We start from the raw sequence: 15,566 nt of genomic DNA, 5'->3' as shown, positions 1-15,566 counted from the left end.
CCAAAGAAGAACCATCAATAATATTGGTAACAACATAGGTTTTCAATCTTGTCGGTACCTGCTGATCATTATATCCTGCCCTTGGATCTTTTAAAATAGTCCAAACGAACCAACCAAATGCTAGCCGGGTACATCGTCTGGGTATCACTAGTGTCCACTTTATCCTACTCATTGGCATGGGCCATTCTTCACAAGTGCTTCTTCTTTCGTCCAATCCAGATTGACATCCATCTTAAGATAGCCACAAGAAGTTGTAATCGACTCTGTTACTACGCCATCTTCCATTGCCGCCGTCCACTCCACAGAAGAGGATAATATTTCAAGTGCAATTTGATCAGAAATATCCGATTTCCGTACAGCCAGGCCCGTGCTGGCCCACCGGGACACCGGGACATGTCCCGGTGCGCCCTCCGAAACATCACAGTATAAATAAAGGTACAAGTTTTTAGTAATAAATTCTTACAGTTTTATTGGTAAAGAACCCGTGAAAGGTGCAGTGCGCCCTTTACATTAGGCGCCCTTGCGAGTCCACATCAAAGATGAACGATTTTATTTACTCTTCTGTACAATAAATGCATACAGTTACTATTGGTAAAGAACCCGTGAAAGGTACAGTGCGTCTTTTACATAAGGCGCCCTACGAAACATCACATTATAGATAAGTGGTTTTAGTTATCCTGTGTACCAGCTCTATATAATAAATTCAAATCGTGATTGTTAATAATAAAGAAGCTGTGAAGAATACAAGGCGCCCTTTACATGAGATGCCCTGCGAAATATCACATTTGTTCTTCTGTATTTCAGTTTTGTATTATAAATCCATACAGTTGCTATTGGCAGAGAACAGGTAAATAGTACAAAAATATTATAAAGTTATGTAGGTATAAAACAAAACAACGCGATACATCAAGGATAGTTCGGAGAGTCAAACGTACGATGCATTCATGAAATACTACACTGACACTAGTCTCTAATTTACGACTTTTACGGCATCGAAGGTTTCACAGTCTCAATATGCATCCATATATCCGAGCATATTGATTGTTCCTGTGTGTTTTAAATCAGTGTTCGGATAACCAGTACTTATTGTAATTCTGAAATATAGCTACTTATATATTAATTTCCGTAAAATGTGGTCTTCCTCTCACCACGGCACGGAGCGTCCTCAGGTTGTAGATCGAGAAGGCCTCTGGGATATAGAGGTTAGCTCAGAATATACTGAATAAGCAGTCGCGGACAGACAAGGGATGTTCCTCCAGCTTGGGAAATTGATGTGGGGCTAACAACTCATCATGTAAAAATAATAATAATAATAATAATAATAATAATAATAATAATAATAATAATAATAATAATAATAATAATAATAATAATAATAATAATAATAATAATAATAATAAATAAAAAAAATTTAAAAAAGCTTGTTCAGATATATTCGCAAAATCCTCGGATCAGAACTGATAACTTGGCACGAACTCAGCAAAGTAAAACCGACATGAGAATTGGAACATGGAAGATAAGAAGTCTCTATAGGGCGGGCGCGTTAAAATGTGTAACGAATGAGTTTAGAAATAGAAGATGGACCTAGTGGGATATCAGGAAGTTAGATGAGAAGCAAATGGAGGAGTCAAGACGGGAAATTTTACGTTCTTTCACGGGGAATGAATTAAAAATTACCAACTAGGATCAGGGCTTTTCGTTCACAAACGAATACGTAATATCAGCAATTACATGGGTTGAATTTGTTAATGATAGATTTTCTTTTACTTCTCTTAAGGGTTGGTGGTGTAATATTATTATTTTAAATGTACCGAACATGCCCAACAGAAAATAAGAATGACAATAAAAAAAAGTTTTTACGAAAGAATAGAACGGGTATTTCATCATCTCCTGCAATACCATATGAAAATTCTGTTAGGCGGTTTGAATGCGAAGGTAGGACGAGAGGGTATTTTCAAACCGATTATAGGGAATAAATGTCTGCATAAGGAAGGTCGTGACAACGGCGTTATACTCTTGAACTTTGCAGCATCCAGAAACCTTATCATGATGATTACAAAAGTCCCACATCGCGACGTTCATAAATATACTTGAACCTCACCAGACGGAAAAACACATAATCAAATCGATCACGTTTTAGTAGATAGAAAGAAAACTACACAACTAGCACAACTGATGTTCGGTCGTTCAGAAGAGTTGATTATGATAATAAGAGAGAGACTATCGTTGAATAAAGGAAATATTCAATATCTGAAAACGAAGCGGTTTAATTTAAAGAAATTAGAGGAGAGTCAGGTGAGAGGGGAGCCAGATTGAAGTGTCGAATAGATTCGCGGTTTTAGAAGGTTCGGAATTCAGGATGCTTGGTTGAAATTAGAGAAAAGATTAAGATTTCAGCAAAAGAAATATTGGGAAACGCAGAAATACGTAGGAACAAAGCATGGTTCAACCAGCAATGCACTAAAGTAGCAGAGAAGAGAAAACAGAAGAAGCAGCGTTGGCTACAAAATCCGAACGAAATAACTACTTAAAATTTCACTGTCATCTGGCGGAAAACTTCCAAAACTTTTAGAACAAAGAAACGCGATTCTTGAAAGCTAAAATGAATTAACATGAAGATAATAGTAAAAAATTAAAACATTCCGGACGTTTATAAATGCATCAACGGACTTAAGAAAGGCTATCAATTTCGTACTTATATATTAAAGAAAGCTAAAGGAACAGTTCTCACTGATCAGAATAGCATCTTAAATAGATGGAAAGATTTCTTTGACGATTTGCTTAGCACAGCCAAAAATTAATGTGCGTGGAGAAAGTGAAATGCATACAGCATAACCGTATATTCCAGTACCTAACCAAACATAAATAGAAATCGCTATTTAAAAAGTTAAAGAAACACACGTCTCCGGGTGTACACGAAATTCTGGTTGACTTGATTTTAGCTGGGGGGGGGTATTGTATAGCAAGATACACAAACGCATTCTCCTTATCTGGAACAAGGAGGAATCACCACAAGAGTGAAAAGAATCAATCATTGTTCCAGTTCAGAAGAAAAGCAACAAAACTGATTTAATAATTATTGAGGCATTTCTCTTCTGTCAACATTCAATAAATTTTCTGCACATTATATTAGCAAAATTGACTCCATACACAGATGAAATTATTGAAGATTATCAGAGCGGATGTAGGTAAAATCGATCAACTATCGACCAGATATTTACTATTCAACTAATACTTGAAAAGAAATGGGAATGCAATATTCTGGCACATCAATTATTGACTTTAGACTAGGGTAGGAGGGAAACATTGTACAACATGCTTACAGAATTTGCAATACCAAAAAAGTAGATTAATTAAGATATGTTAAAATGAATTCCAAAGAAAGGTTCGAGTAGAGAAATTCTTGTTCACGAGCTTTCACGTTGAGAATGGCCTGAAAGAAAGAGATGCGTTGTCGCCATTGTTATTTAACTTTGTTCTGGAGAACACTATAAGGAAAATCAAAGACAGGAATCAGGTCCTAGAGCTTTGTATTTACCAGGTTATGGCGTATGCTTATGATGTAAATTTAATAGGATATGATAGAACAAAGATAGGAATGCAGAAATCTTACTTAACGCTTGCAGAGATATGGGCTTAAAAGTAAATGCAGAGAAAACTAAATAAATGGAAGTTTGTCGGGATCGTAATAATGCATTTTATGGATGCGTTAAAATACCAAATAATATTTTCTTTCGACAAAGAGGAACTTTCAAATATCTAGAATCGTTATTAACAGACCAAAACCATAATCACAAAAAAAAATGATGGCAACTGAAAGCAGGGATTTCGTGTTATTATTTAGTTAAAAATCTTTTGTTGTCGCGAATTCTGTTGAAGAATTTGTAGCTTAAAATATAAAACGATAATCATGTCTGTTGTGCTGTATGGTTGCGAAACATTGTCATTGACTCTGAGGGAAAATCGCAGACTGATAGTACTGTATTTGAAAACAGTTTCTTAAACCAATTATTTGAACTCCAAGAGGAACGGAAATGGGGAATGGCAGAAACTCCATAACGATGAACTGCATAATTCTATACCGTTTACAAAAACATTGTTAGGGTCATCAAGTCTAGGAAGCACAAATTAGCTAAAACAAATTTGGTGATGATTTTGATATAGAAAGGCATCCATACTTTCTTTCAAAGTATATATATATATATATATATATATATATATATATATATATATATATATATATATATATATATATTCCCGTTTGTATGGGGCGCCCTTTTAGTAGGCTTGTCCACCGCCCTCATTAGTATCCCAGCACGGCCCTGCGTACAGCTCTCATATATTTTTACATAAATGTGTTATATTATATTATATACTGAGAACTTTACTGTGTCCTATTGTTTAAAAAGACAAATATTATGAGTGCCATATTTGTTACATTACCTATATTTTGAATTCTATTACCTCATATAAGGTCAATTTTCTAAAAAGCGAAAACAATATTAGACGTTGTGTGGGTTTAAATAGTTGAATAGAAAACTACAAGGCAAGTAACGATATCTATTAGCGTAATGCAGACAAGCAATAAAACAGATAGTGGCATCTGTTAGCGGAACTGTTTAATATTAGGAATTAGTGTGACGCAAGTCTCGCAGGCTAAAACGTTCACCTTTTATTATTAGAGTAATAAACTCAGTAAGGCTCAGGAACGAGAACTTGGTAACAATGATCAAATATGCTTAAGGTCAAAGGTCAAAACCAATCTGAACATTTATTCCTCGCGGAATGATTTGACAGATTTGAACAAAAGTCAGGAAAAGATCGATCATTAATGATCTACTTAGGATACCTAAAGTTAAGTTGTGAAGATCAAGGGTTAAAGTTGGTCAAAATGAAAGACCGAAACTGAGATGACTTTTTAAAAAAGAAGTTTGGACCAAAATTGCCATGACTACTATGTTTGGAGTATCTGGTAAATTTTGTTTGTGATTGGTTTAGGCAGGTATGTAGCCAAAGTTGGGTCCGAGGAGTCCGGACCCCCCTTCTAAACCAGAAATGAAAATATTAAGGAAGGATGAAACAAAAAGAAACGAGAAAAAGAAGAATCGGCGTTAAAAATAAAAAAAAGCTACAAGCAAGCTTTTGGTTACTCTTTCTTATGAGGAGAGTTGTATTACTTGCAATACATGGTGGCAAATGAGCAGGATATTCTGGAAAAGTCAGGGAATTTGAGATTTCTAGAAAAATTACGTGATTCTTAGAATTTCTGCTAGTAGTCAGGGAAATTTCAAGCTATCGAAAGCATAGTGCTGTTCTGTAACAATGTGGACATTTTTTTATCATAATTTTTCGTCATCGCTTCTCTGCAGTATCAAACATGTTATTTCAGAAACAGTTTTCTACTATTCCTTTAATCTGTCATTTGGAACAGACAGTAGTAGACGGAATAATGAAAAAAAGTTATGTGAAAAGGAAGTTCTTTTAACATTTGATTCAACAGAGAAAGAAAACCAGGTATTGTAAAATATTTTACAAGACATTATTGAATATGTACTTTTTATAATAGCTGAGGCCATAATAAAAGGAAAATTGTTATATTTGAATGAACAAAGGAAGGAATGTAAATATTGTAAAATCTTCTTCAATACTTTTTTATTCTTTTACTTGAGATTTCTTCATAGTTTATTAAAATACTTGCTGACATATCCTAATTTTATCGTCTTAACAAACCATTATATGTTGCCAGTAAAATAGTTTAGAATAACCGAGCCCCTGGTGTGATGACCACAGTATTTCATGTCATGGACCCACCCCCCTTTACGAAATTCTGGCTTCGTGCCTGGTTTAGTTTAAGTACATAAGGACACAAATGTCTCAGAAATGAGCTAAAATTAGGAAGGTTGGTAGCAAAGAGCATTAGAGATCCTGTGAGGGTCGGTGAATGAGAAGAAATAGGAATTAAGAATATTTGTGGCCTCTCGACATCTATTGGCCATTTTAGCCAGTCACGTATAAGGTCTAGGCCACCTCCTGTCCCTAGGCGATCAAACTACTCGGGGAAGTGGCGAAAGAAGAAAGAAATCAGGAAGAAAGGAAGTGGCCTAGAATCTTAATATTAGGTACCATCCCGGAATTCGCCTGGTGTGAATGAGAAAAACCCAGGAAAACCTCACTTGGTACAGCTGACCTTAAAATGCTTTTACACCAAGTGTCCCTACTGGGAATTGCACCCAGCATTGCTTGCACCAGAGGCGAGAGCGTTAGGGATTACGCTACGAGGGGCGATGAGAAATGAGTAAAGAGGGAGGCAAGTAAAATAGAATGAATTACTAATTATCATTTAACAAATGACCGCTTCCAAAGGAAACTTTGAGGAGAAATGGAACTTGTTGATTCCAGGCAGAGTACACTTACATAAATCTACATCAATGGCCCTTCTGTCTTTCTTTCTTGTTTTTGGACACAGAAGTACCAGAGATATTGTACAACTGACAGAAATGAATAAACAAATGAAATATAATAACGTGCTTTCGAGTATCTAAGTAGTTGCCATTGGAATTCATAATCTCAATATTTGATTTCGGATACTAACGATATCTTCATAAGTAGTGACGATCAATTTATAATGCAATACAAAATAAGAACCATACTTGGGGCCATTTTCTATTGTTTCTTCTCCCCCTTCGCTGAAAGTACATAAATCATGCATGTCAACGTGGACTCTGGTTGGAAACGAGTGGAAGCACGTAGTTCTTACATTTAAAGCGCAGCGCTAAAAGTGGCAAAACATTTCCTCTATCTATATATCATTTCATGCTTCCGTTAAGGGGGGGCTAGGGCACCGCTGACATGACTTTCACGTTTTGTACAAGTATATTAGTAGACAATTGATTAAAGTACGTGTATTCCTCAAACTCTTGGGGGAACGTCTAAACATTTTCGATTTTCTCTCCATCTAGTCATACGTTTGTTCTTCCTGTCCTACTCTTGTGCACTTCATCACTTTGGTTTTCTTCTTATCTTCATTTTACATTTTTTTTTCAGTTAGTCGTCCAGATTTGAAAGTTCTTCCTGCAAATCCTCTTCTTTCTCCGCTATCAGTGCAATGTCATCAGCAAACCTTATTGTGCTGAAAACCTGGCCATTTACTTTTAAGTCTATCTTGTTTTTATCAAAGAATTATTTCATAGTCTCTTTTATATACGTTGAAAAGGAGGAGCGAAAGTCAACATCCTTGCCTTACTCCTTTACTTATTCTTGCTTCCTTCTGATCTCTTCCTATAACAGCTATCTGGTTCCTATAAAGTTGATATATTATTCTTCTGTCTCTGTAATCCATCTTCAGCCGTTCTTCGATTTTCCCTTCCATTCTTTGTGCGATAATTTTGCTCATCATTTTTAATGCATTAGAAAGCAAACTTAACGTACCGTGTTCACATTTCCATGTGCCTTTTCTTTTCGGGATAGGGACCAATATGCTTTTCTCGAAGTATCTTGGTATCTTTCCCGTGATGTACTTTTCATTAATAAATAGTTTCTTCTTTGTTGCTATTCTGAGATTCTTAATCACTTCCGTTGGTATTTAGTCTATTTCTGGGGCTTTACAATGTTGTATTTTCTCCAAAGCATGGTCAAATTCGCATTGTAAAATTGATGGACCTAACCCATTTTCATCGATGTCTTCTTCCTTCTCTATCTCTTCTTCATTCACTCTGTCTCCTTTGTAGAGTTCTTCATCGTATTCCTTCCATCTTCTTATTATCTGCTCCTCTTCTATTAGCGCTGTCCTGTCCTTGTTTATGATAATGTCGGTGCGTTTCTTTTTCTCATCGAATTGATTTCTAACCTTCCTATACGCCGTTTCTGTATTGCCTTTGAATATATTTTCCTAGATTTCCTTGCACAAGTTGTTTATTCAGCTTTCTCTGCCCTTCTTTGCTTCTCTGTTGATGTGATTTCTGAACCTTCTGTTCGTCTTCTCTGTTTGTTATGTTGAACTGTTTTCTTTTCTCCATCGTTTCCAATATTTCTTCTGTTACCCAGAGTTTATATTGGGTTCTTATGTGCTTATCGGCTGCTTTCATAATCTCTGCTTTCATGACTTCCTATTTCGAGTTCATGTCATCACTTGCTGAAGCTACCTTAGACGCCTCTTTGTCGCAGTGGCAAATTCCCTTTCTGTTTTTGTTTCTTCTTAGCTTGATTGTGTTCCATATTTGTTTTGTGCTATCATTAATTTCTTCTTTAATTGGAGTTTGCTTTCATCAAAACTAAATTATGGTCTGAGTCAACATCTGCGCCTGGGTACTCTTACTGTTCTGTACTTGATTTCTAAATGCTTGTCTGAACAAAAGTTGCATGCGCGCCGTTAGATTGAAACAAACATTTTCCAGTGGTTGACATCTACTGGACAAAATTGAAACTTCTAGGCTTATCCTCTTTACTGTCTTAGCATAGTTTATTATATATTTCTTCTCAACTATTGCCCTAAGCTAATAATGTGGTATATGTTGACATTTTAAGGACAGAATATGGATACCTCATTGACTTGCATAAAATACCTCCCCTCACTTGCATGAACATTGAAATTCCTGCACCTCAAAATAACTGTGGACTAATTTAATATGTCGAATATGGATGAATTATTTAACCACTGAATATGAATGAACGGAATTCGATACTTGGAAATGATACATAAACTACTGATCTCATTCACATGCACATCTGTGGGATTTAATAGGACAGACCCAGAGAGTGATTTCGTAATTATAAAGGCACGATCCTTTTACGTCATGTAATTTTTAAGATATAAAATCTGAATATATCATTTATTTGCACGAATCTCTTAAATTCCACCCGTAAGGAATGTGAGATGTATTCAATATGGTCTCGAAACGGAAATGACTCTTTAAAAACAAAAACCTGAACTTGAAGGCGCGAAATTTTATCTGTCAGGACTTTTCAATACCAGAATAGGAACTTCTCATTTACTTGCACAACTTTTGCAAATTCCACCCAGAACGGGTCGGGTCAAATTCGACGGACCCACAGGAAAGGGGAGGAAGCTCTGTCTGAACCATATGACTTAAAGGCATACAACTTTGCATATGCCAAATTTTTAGACACGGAATATAAACATATCATTTTCTAGCAAAACTTTAGGAAATTTCACCCTGAAGACATGGAGTTTGACAGAATTTATTATTACAGGCTTCTTATTCATTCGAAACACATTATGGTCTCGGTGGCTCTGTGGTAAAGCATTCACCTCTGGTGTGTGGGGTCTTTGGTTCGATCTCAGATCGCCAAATGAACTTTGTGGTGAACAAACATTATGTGTGTATGGGTTTTCTTGAGGTTCTCCCGTCCTCCTCCATTTTCTTCATTCCAACATTTCATTAATTATGATCAGAATCACAGAAAAAAAGATTCTCCATGTCATAATCATTTTCTTTATCCTTGGTGCATAATCGTGGGACGTTAAAGTAAGAAATTTCATTTAGGAATATTTTTGATGGGACCCAATGTGCTTACCACGCATCACCCATTGAAAGTACGCCTTCTGGCTTGCCATACTCTTTCATAGTTTATGGTCCCACGGGAGTTTTCAGTTTGTCATATTAATTAGACGCAAAAAAAAAAAAAAATCTCATCGTCATGTATTAATGATATGTAGTGCATAGCGACCCTGTACTATGACCGAATTTATTCTCAGTGTGGAAACAAAAAGATGGTTTCATGGTCGAAACTTGAGGAAAAATAAATCAAAAAAGAAGAAGACGACGTAAAAGGAAGATATTTCTTTCAATTAGAAAAGAAACAATCGGAGCCATCTTGTGTCAGTTGAAATGTTATTTTCTTTCTTTAGCTCTCAATCATTCCTCATCAATGCATCTGTTAAATTTTATGGAGCATGACGTTCGATCGGATTGGTGATTTCTCTTAACGTCATCCACCGAATCCAGCTCTCCCGCTTTTGGCGGAATGGTATGACGATGAATATGGACATCATCATCTTTTCAAATATGGCAGACCGATAAAAAGGACTGTACCGTCTGCAAAGAGTACAGTTCAGTCAATTTCGTGCAAGGATTCAATTCGTTCGTCAGCATACATTTCAGTACATTACAGCAGCAGAAAGGATTGGGCTGTGGAGGGGGTGTTAACATTAGTTGCCTTCACTCATTACAGCAACGAACGCTCGCTCTTTCAGCTAAGCTTGAGAATCTAAGGCATAGCGGTACTTCTCTTGGCTCGGTGAAAGTGAAGTGTTATAAGAAAAACACGGATTCCTGTAGCAAAGGCTTTACGTTTTTACCTTTGCGCATGCGTTGATACGTCTTAGTATAAATAAAAAGGAAGCCTGTTTTACCACCTCAGACAAGTAGTCTCAGTGTGTTATACGATGAACGGTCTTATTCCTTTACTGTGTCTACTCCTAATTGGTAAGTAACACCATTTTTTTTTTGTTTTATCATCAAATACATAAATGAAAAATCTGATAAATAATTTTCTTCTTCTTCTTTATTATGATTATAATAATAATAAAAGATGTGATGGGTGACATATTTACATAAAAAATATTTCCTTCAATTTTTTTTGTCAAAATAGAAAGTAAAAGTTGCGTAAAATATGGATTACTGGTGATTCCCTATTTTGACTATTATTCATGTGTTATGAATTTTCATTTTATCCACAAAAAAAAAGTGTATTTGATGATTTCACAAAACTATAAGAGTGAAATTGAAGTGATGCTTTAAATTTAACAAAGCATATCTAATTGTGTATTTATATTGATTTCCTAAAAAAATAAGTTGTGATGAATTCCAATACAGAAAAGTGTTATTTGCAAATACTAAATATATAATATATTTTCTTACATGCTAAAAGTGGAAGAAATACACAAATTATTAATTTTCATAAACTGCGCTCCGCTGTAATGTCATAAATAACGTAACATTTTATTGTTTTAAAATGTGTTAAGATTTGCAATACCCAGAGATGTTTCAAATATTACGTATAACTTATACAACTATCATTAAATCCTAGTTACAAATAAATCGTTTTCCATAGTCGTATATTTACATTTTGTGAATATTTATTTATTGACAGAGTTTACATAAACATTGAAACGTTATTTATATAGTGAAATATAATTTGAACATGTCAAGAAATAGGAGCTTTTAACACTTGTAAATTTTAACGAATTTTTATCATCACTTTAATTTTTTCATAGTCACTAATAAACAGAATATTCCATTTCTTTTATTTTTCTAAATATTAGAATTTCTAATATTTTTCAAAATATTATGAACAGTTAAAATAGTGAAAACTAATTCTAGTTTTCATATCTTGGTTAATCTTAAAGTTAAAATTTGTTCCCGATAACAAACAACTAGAATCTTGGATTCATTTTCTGATAAGAACACGGTCAGCCAGCCCATGGAACGGCTTAGTTTACAAATCATACTAAATTTTGAAAAATCAAAATACAAAACTTAAATACTAAACAGAAATCAGATAAGATAATTAATATACTAGAAGCTATTCTTTGTATGAAATAACTTGTTCAATGATTAAGATTATAAGTAGTTTGTGAGATTTTCAGACAAATACTTTAAAAAAGATAGTTTGAAAAATATCCATTTGAAAGAATTATAACAAGAATATTTTGTACGTTTTATTCTTCCTTACATATAAATAATATTTATAGTTTTCAAATTCTAGTTTATTACATGTGTGTGTGTGTGAAGCTTTTGATTTTCTATGATATTTTGAAGTGTACTTAATGGACAGAAATAGTTATGGTTTATTTAAATAAAATATGTTCAGCATCCTATTGCAAACATTGGATTGCAAGCAGACAAATTATTAGTTTGCAGAATTCCTTTTCATATAAGATATAAATCGGGTTCGACTACCGGCTATCATATATTTTTATATCAGAATGCATAACATAACAATACACAGTACAAGGTAATGAACGATAACATAAATACGAGAGACAAGTTTTGGGAGTAATTAGTTTGTGCCATTCAGGAAATAGTGCCATCCCTTTCAATGCTCTCACACTAGAAATCGAACCCAGAGCCACGTACACAGAAAGCGCGCTCGCTAGTTACTAGACCAAGAGAAAAGGCCTTTGGGAGTTGCATGGTTCAAAGATTGGCTCCTGCTGATCTCATTTCTAATGCGCTCACTGAGGGGCGCGGTGGCTCAGTGGTAGAGTGGCTTATCTCTGGTTCATGGGGTCCCTGGTTTGATCCCACGCCAAGTAAGTTTGTGAGGGACAACATCGTGTCTGTGGTTTTTCTCCGGGTACTTCCGTTTCCTCCCACTTTCTTATTCTACCAATTATTCCAACATCATTCATTTGCCTTGGTCATCATCTCCTTTAGCCTAACGGGCATAATCACGGGACGTTAAATTGAAAGCTTTTTTTTTTCTAATGCAGTCACCTCTCGTGTGATAAGATCTCTAGTTCGATTCCAGGATTAAAAAGGGAGGGAGAATGAAAAAGGGAAATAAAGAAAACATAATTTCACATTAATATTTGGTGAACAACATCATGTCCGTGGGATTTCTGCCGTTTCCTCGCACATTCTCATTTCTTGAATTCTTTCAGAATTGTAGACTTTCACTAATCGCTTGTTTCCTTTAGCCTACAGGGCACACTATGAGACGTTAAATTGAAGATTTCTTTTCTACTTGTTTAATATATATATATATACACCATGCGTTTCCTATCTGTAAATGTAAAACATCGAGGAAAAAATATCACCTTTAAAATATAGAAAGATTTAATTCGTATATCACAGAAATAACATTAAAACAAATCAAACAATAGAATTGTTAAGATAAATTCGACTTCTAAATACTATCCCTCGCACTACATAGTTATTTTTTGTAACGCGGACTACCAAGAAGGAGTCAATTTGTACTCATTTGTTTAGATTAAATATATCTCGCAAAAGAAAAAAAATAATGGACTCAAAAAAAATCTACAGAGACTGAAGTGAACAGTACACGGGATAAAAGTAATAGCTAAATTCAGAAAAAGAGGGATATAGCTATTTATTATGCTGCCATCTAGGAGTGACACTTCTAAATGTCAGTCACATCTCCTACTAATGCGGGGGGGTACTTTCCGTCCCCAACTTAAAATAGCAAGTTTATGAGACATACTAACATTCAATTGGCACCATCGTAGGGTTTACGCTTTAGCTAAACATGTTGAGCAATAATATATATAATTCTTTTATAATTTTAGAGAAATGATTACAAAAAAAAAAAAAAAAAACGGTGGCCATAAAGTACCCTCTGTTGGTAGTGCGAGGGTTAATAAAAGGTACAGGAAACTACACTAAATCTTCTCGCTCCCATTTCTGAAATTAAATCATGCCATGATGCAATTATTACTGAACAATTTATTAATGAAATATAAACAAATTCGCCTGAGTCGTTATAGACGGAATCGTCAGAAAAAAAAAGAAACAAGCAGTAGTGGATCTTGAGAGAAGTCACACAGGGACTTTCATCCCTTAGCTTGTATAGTAATAAAAATTATACTATAAAGTAACTTCCTCTTCAGCTGGCACCAAGATTAGACTACTCCATGTGGATCCTTTTTTAGTAGAAATCAGTCGCCATATTATAGGGCAATTAATGAACACTATGAAATATGAACAAAATTGCCTGAATTATTCTCGAGCAAATTATCCAAAACAACACCCCTAAAAAAGACTACCTCTTCTGGATTCTTTGTTTTTTTTAAAAAAAAAATAAGACACACCATATTATATAGAGATCCATTTTCTAGAAATTTGCATTTTAAAAAAGTCACCCTTCAGTAAATTATTTTCAGAAATAGGAAGAAAATTTGAAAACCACTCCTAGATAATCTTATAAAAACAAAGTTTAGAAGTTGATTCGGGTACGTTGAATGGTATGGTCTGAAGTTTACATACATCGAGATGGACAGAATCCAAAAATTAATATTTTGGCTTTTAGAGGTTGTCCAAATTATAGTTTTTCATAATTGCCATGCTTCTCTCCGATCGACGCTCAAAAGTAAAAATATCACTGATATTTTTACCATTTATACGAAAACAGTAAAAAAAAATAAAGTGAAGACCGCCGAGGAACAAACGTTATACAGGAAATTGAACTAATAAATTTTTGATACTTGAAGTTCAAAATACTGATATATTTCATAAAGCGAAAAATAATATTGTCATTAGCTTACTTGGGTTTTAGCATTTTTAGAACTTCCCAAATATTCAACACTAGAAAATAGGATATTTAAATAAATATTCGTTCAATTATTTAAGAAAATCAATTATTCGTTCACTTATTTTTTTATTCAAACACATTCTTCAAACAATGTACGAGTAATTAATTTATTCTGTTAGGAATATTAAATACCTGGGTATAATGCTGAAATATTCACTTCTGAAATTCACCTTTATATTTACTAGTTTATAAAGCTTGTATAAAATCACAAAGAAAAGAAATAGAATTTGAAACATAAAGTTACTCAAGTATGGAGCAATCAATAAATCCCACAAACTCATCTTTTCAATTGGTAAATACATAAGCTAACAAACAGCATAGTGCCTTAATGGTCAAACGCTCAAGTGTTGTGTCAGGAGCTTCCTCGTTGCTATGTTCTTAGCTTATGCGTCTTAAGGTATGGAAGATCCGGCATCGATTCCCAGTGGGAGCTCATGTGGTTCGGATTCCGTATTAAGCTTTAGTTCCATATCTCGTATAGCCTTGGTGCTCTAAGAGGCTGACACGTAGTTTCATTCCCGGTGCAGCTGCAGGTACTAAGCCTTGGATAAGAACCCGAGTAATTGTTCGAATTTTCCTATAGAAAGTGTTTCTCTCTGATATACGATCCATTCGTGATGAAAATAAACGTAAACTCCAATCAATGAAACAGGTGTTGCAAACTATTATAGTTGTCAAGTCATAATTACAATCTCGTAGTCGTTGGAAGGTGCATTTTTCGAACCATGTTAAAGTTATCTAGAACTTGCCAAACACACAAATGACTCTTTAAAAGTAGGTCTTATCCTTATAAAACGTTCTTTCTCACATTTCTTTTATCGAGAAGGCCAAAAGTAAATAATCCAACGACTAGTTGTTAGTACCAAATAATCTATTGAATTTAGTTTGTTATTTGAAATATAATTATGAAGTGCTTCTTCTAAAATGAAAAATGCTAATATGTTACTTGTATATCCTGATAAAACATCTATGTAATACTCAGTATTTTACAGTATAATTAATCTATGGGAATTTATTCGAAAACTAACCGAATCAATTTCTTTTTGTCTTTTATGCCTTTGGAGCTAAAAAACGGATGATAAAAGATAGTAGATGATTGTGAAAGAATTAGAATAAGAATGTGAAAGGAAACGGAAGAACCTCGAGAAAACCCATGGAAACCATACTGTCCACCACACACTTACAAAGTGGAATAGAACGAGGGAACTCTCCACCAGGGGTTACAGTTTATCACTTAGCCACCATGGTCCCACATCAATCAAGAGAATCAAGAT

General features: G+C 34.5%; 1 protein-coding gene across 2 annotated transcripts in view; it reads left to right on the top strand.

Annotated features, from left to right (window-relative positions):
- Positions 1–10,076: 10,076 nt before the first annotated feature.
- Positions 10,077–15,566, top strand: part of verm (LDLa and CE4_CDA_like_1 domain-containing protein vermiform) — a 44,796-nt gene continuing 39,306 nt past the window's right edge. Inside the window, exon 1 of one of the 2 annotated variants that reach the window (XM_081769106.1) lies at positions 10,077–10,445. In XM_081769106.1, the coding sequence (XP_081625232.1) occupies positions 10,406–10,445 (40 nt within the window). In that variant the 5' untranslated portion in view covers positions 10,077–10,405. The remainder of the gene's footprint in view (positions 10,446–15,566) is intronic. The other variant, XM_081769105.1, reaches the window with a different exon arrangement.

Source organism: Thermobia domestica, chromosome 8 (genome assembly GCF_964235325.1).
Source record: "Thermobia domestica chromosome 8, izTheDome1.hap1.1, whole genome shotgun sequence".
Taxonomy (NCBI): Eukaryota; Metazoa; Arthropoda; class Insecta; order Zygentoma; family Lepismatidae; genus Thermobia; species Thermobia domestica.
The sequence above is the reverse complement of the archived record's forward strand: the minus strand, read 5'-3'. Positions and strand labels throughout refer to the sequence as shown.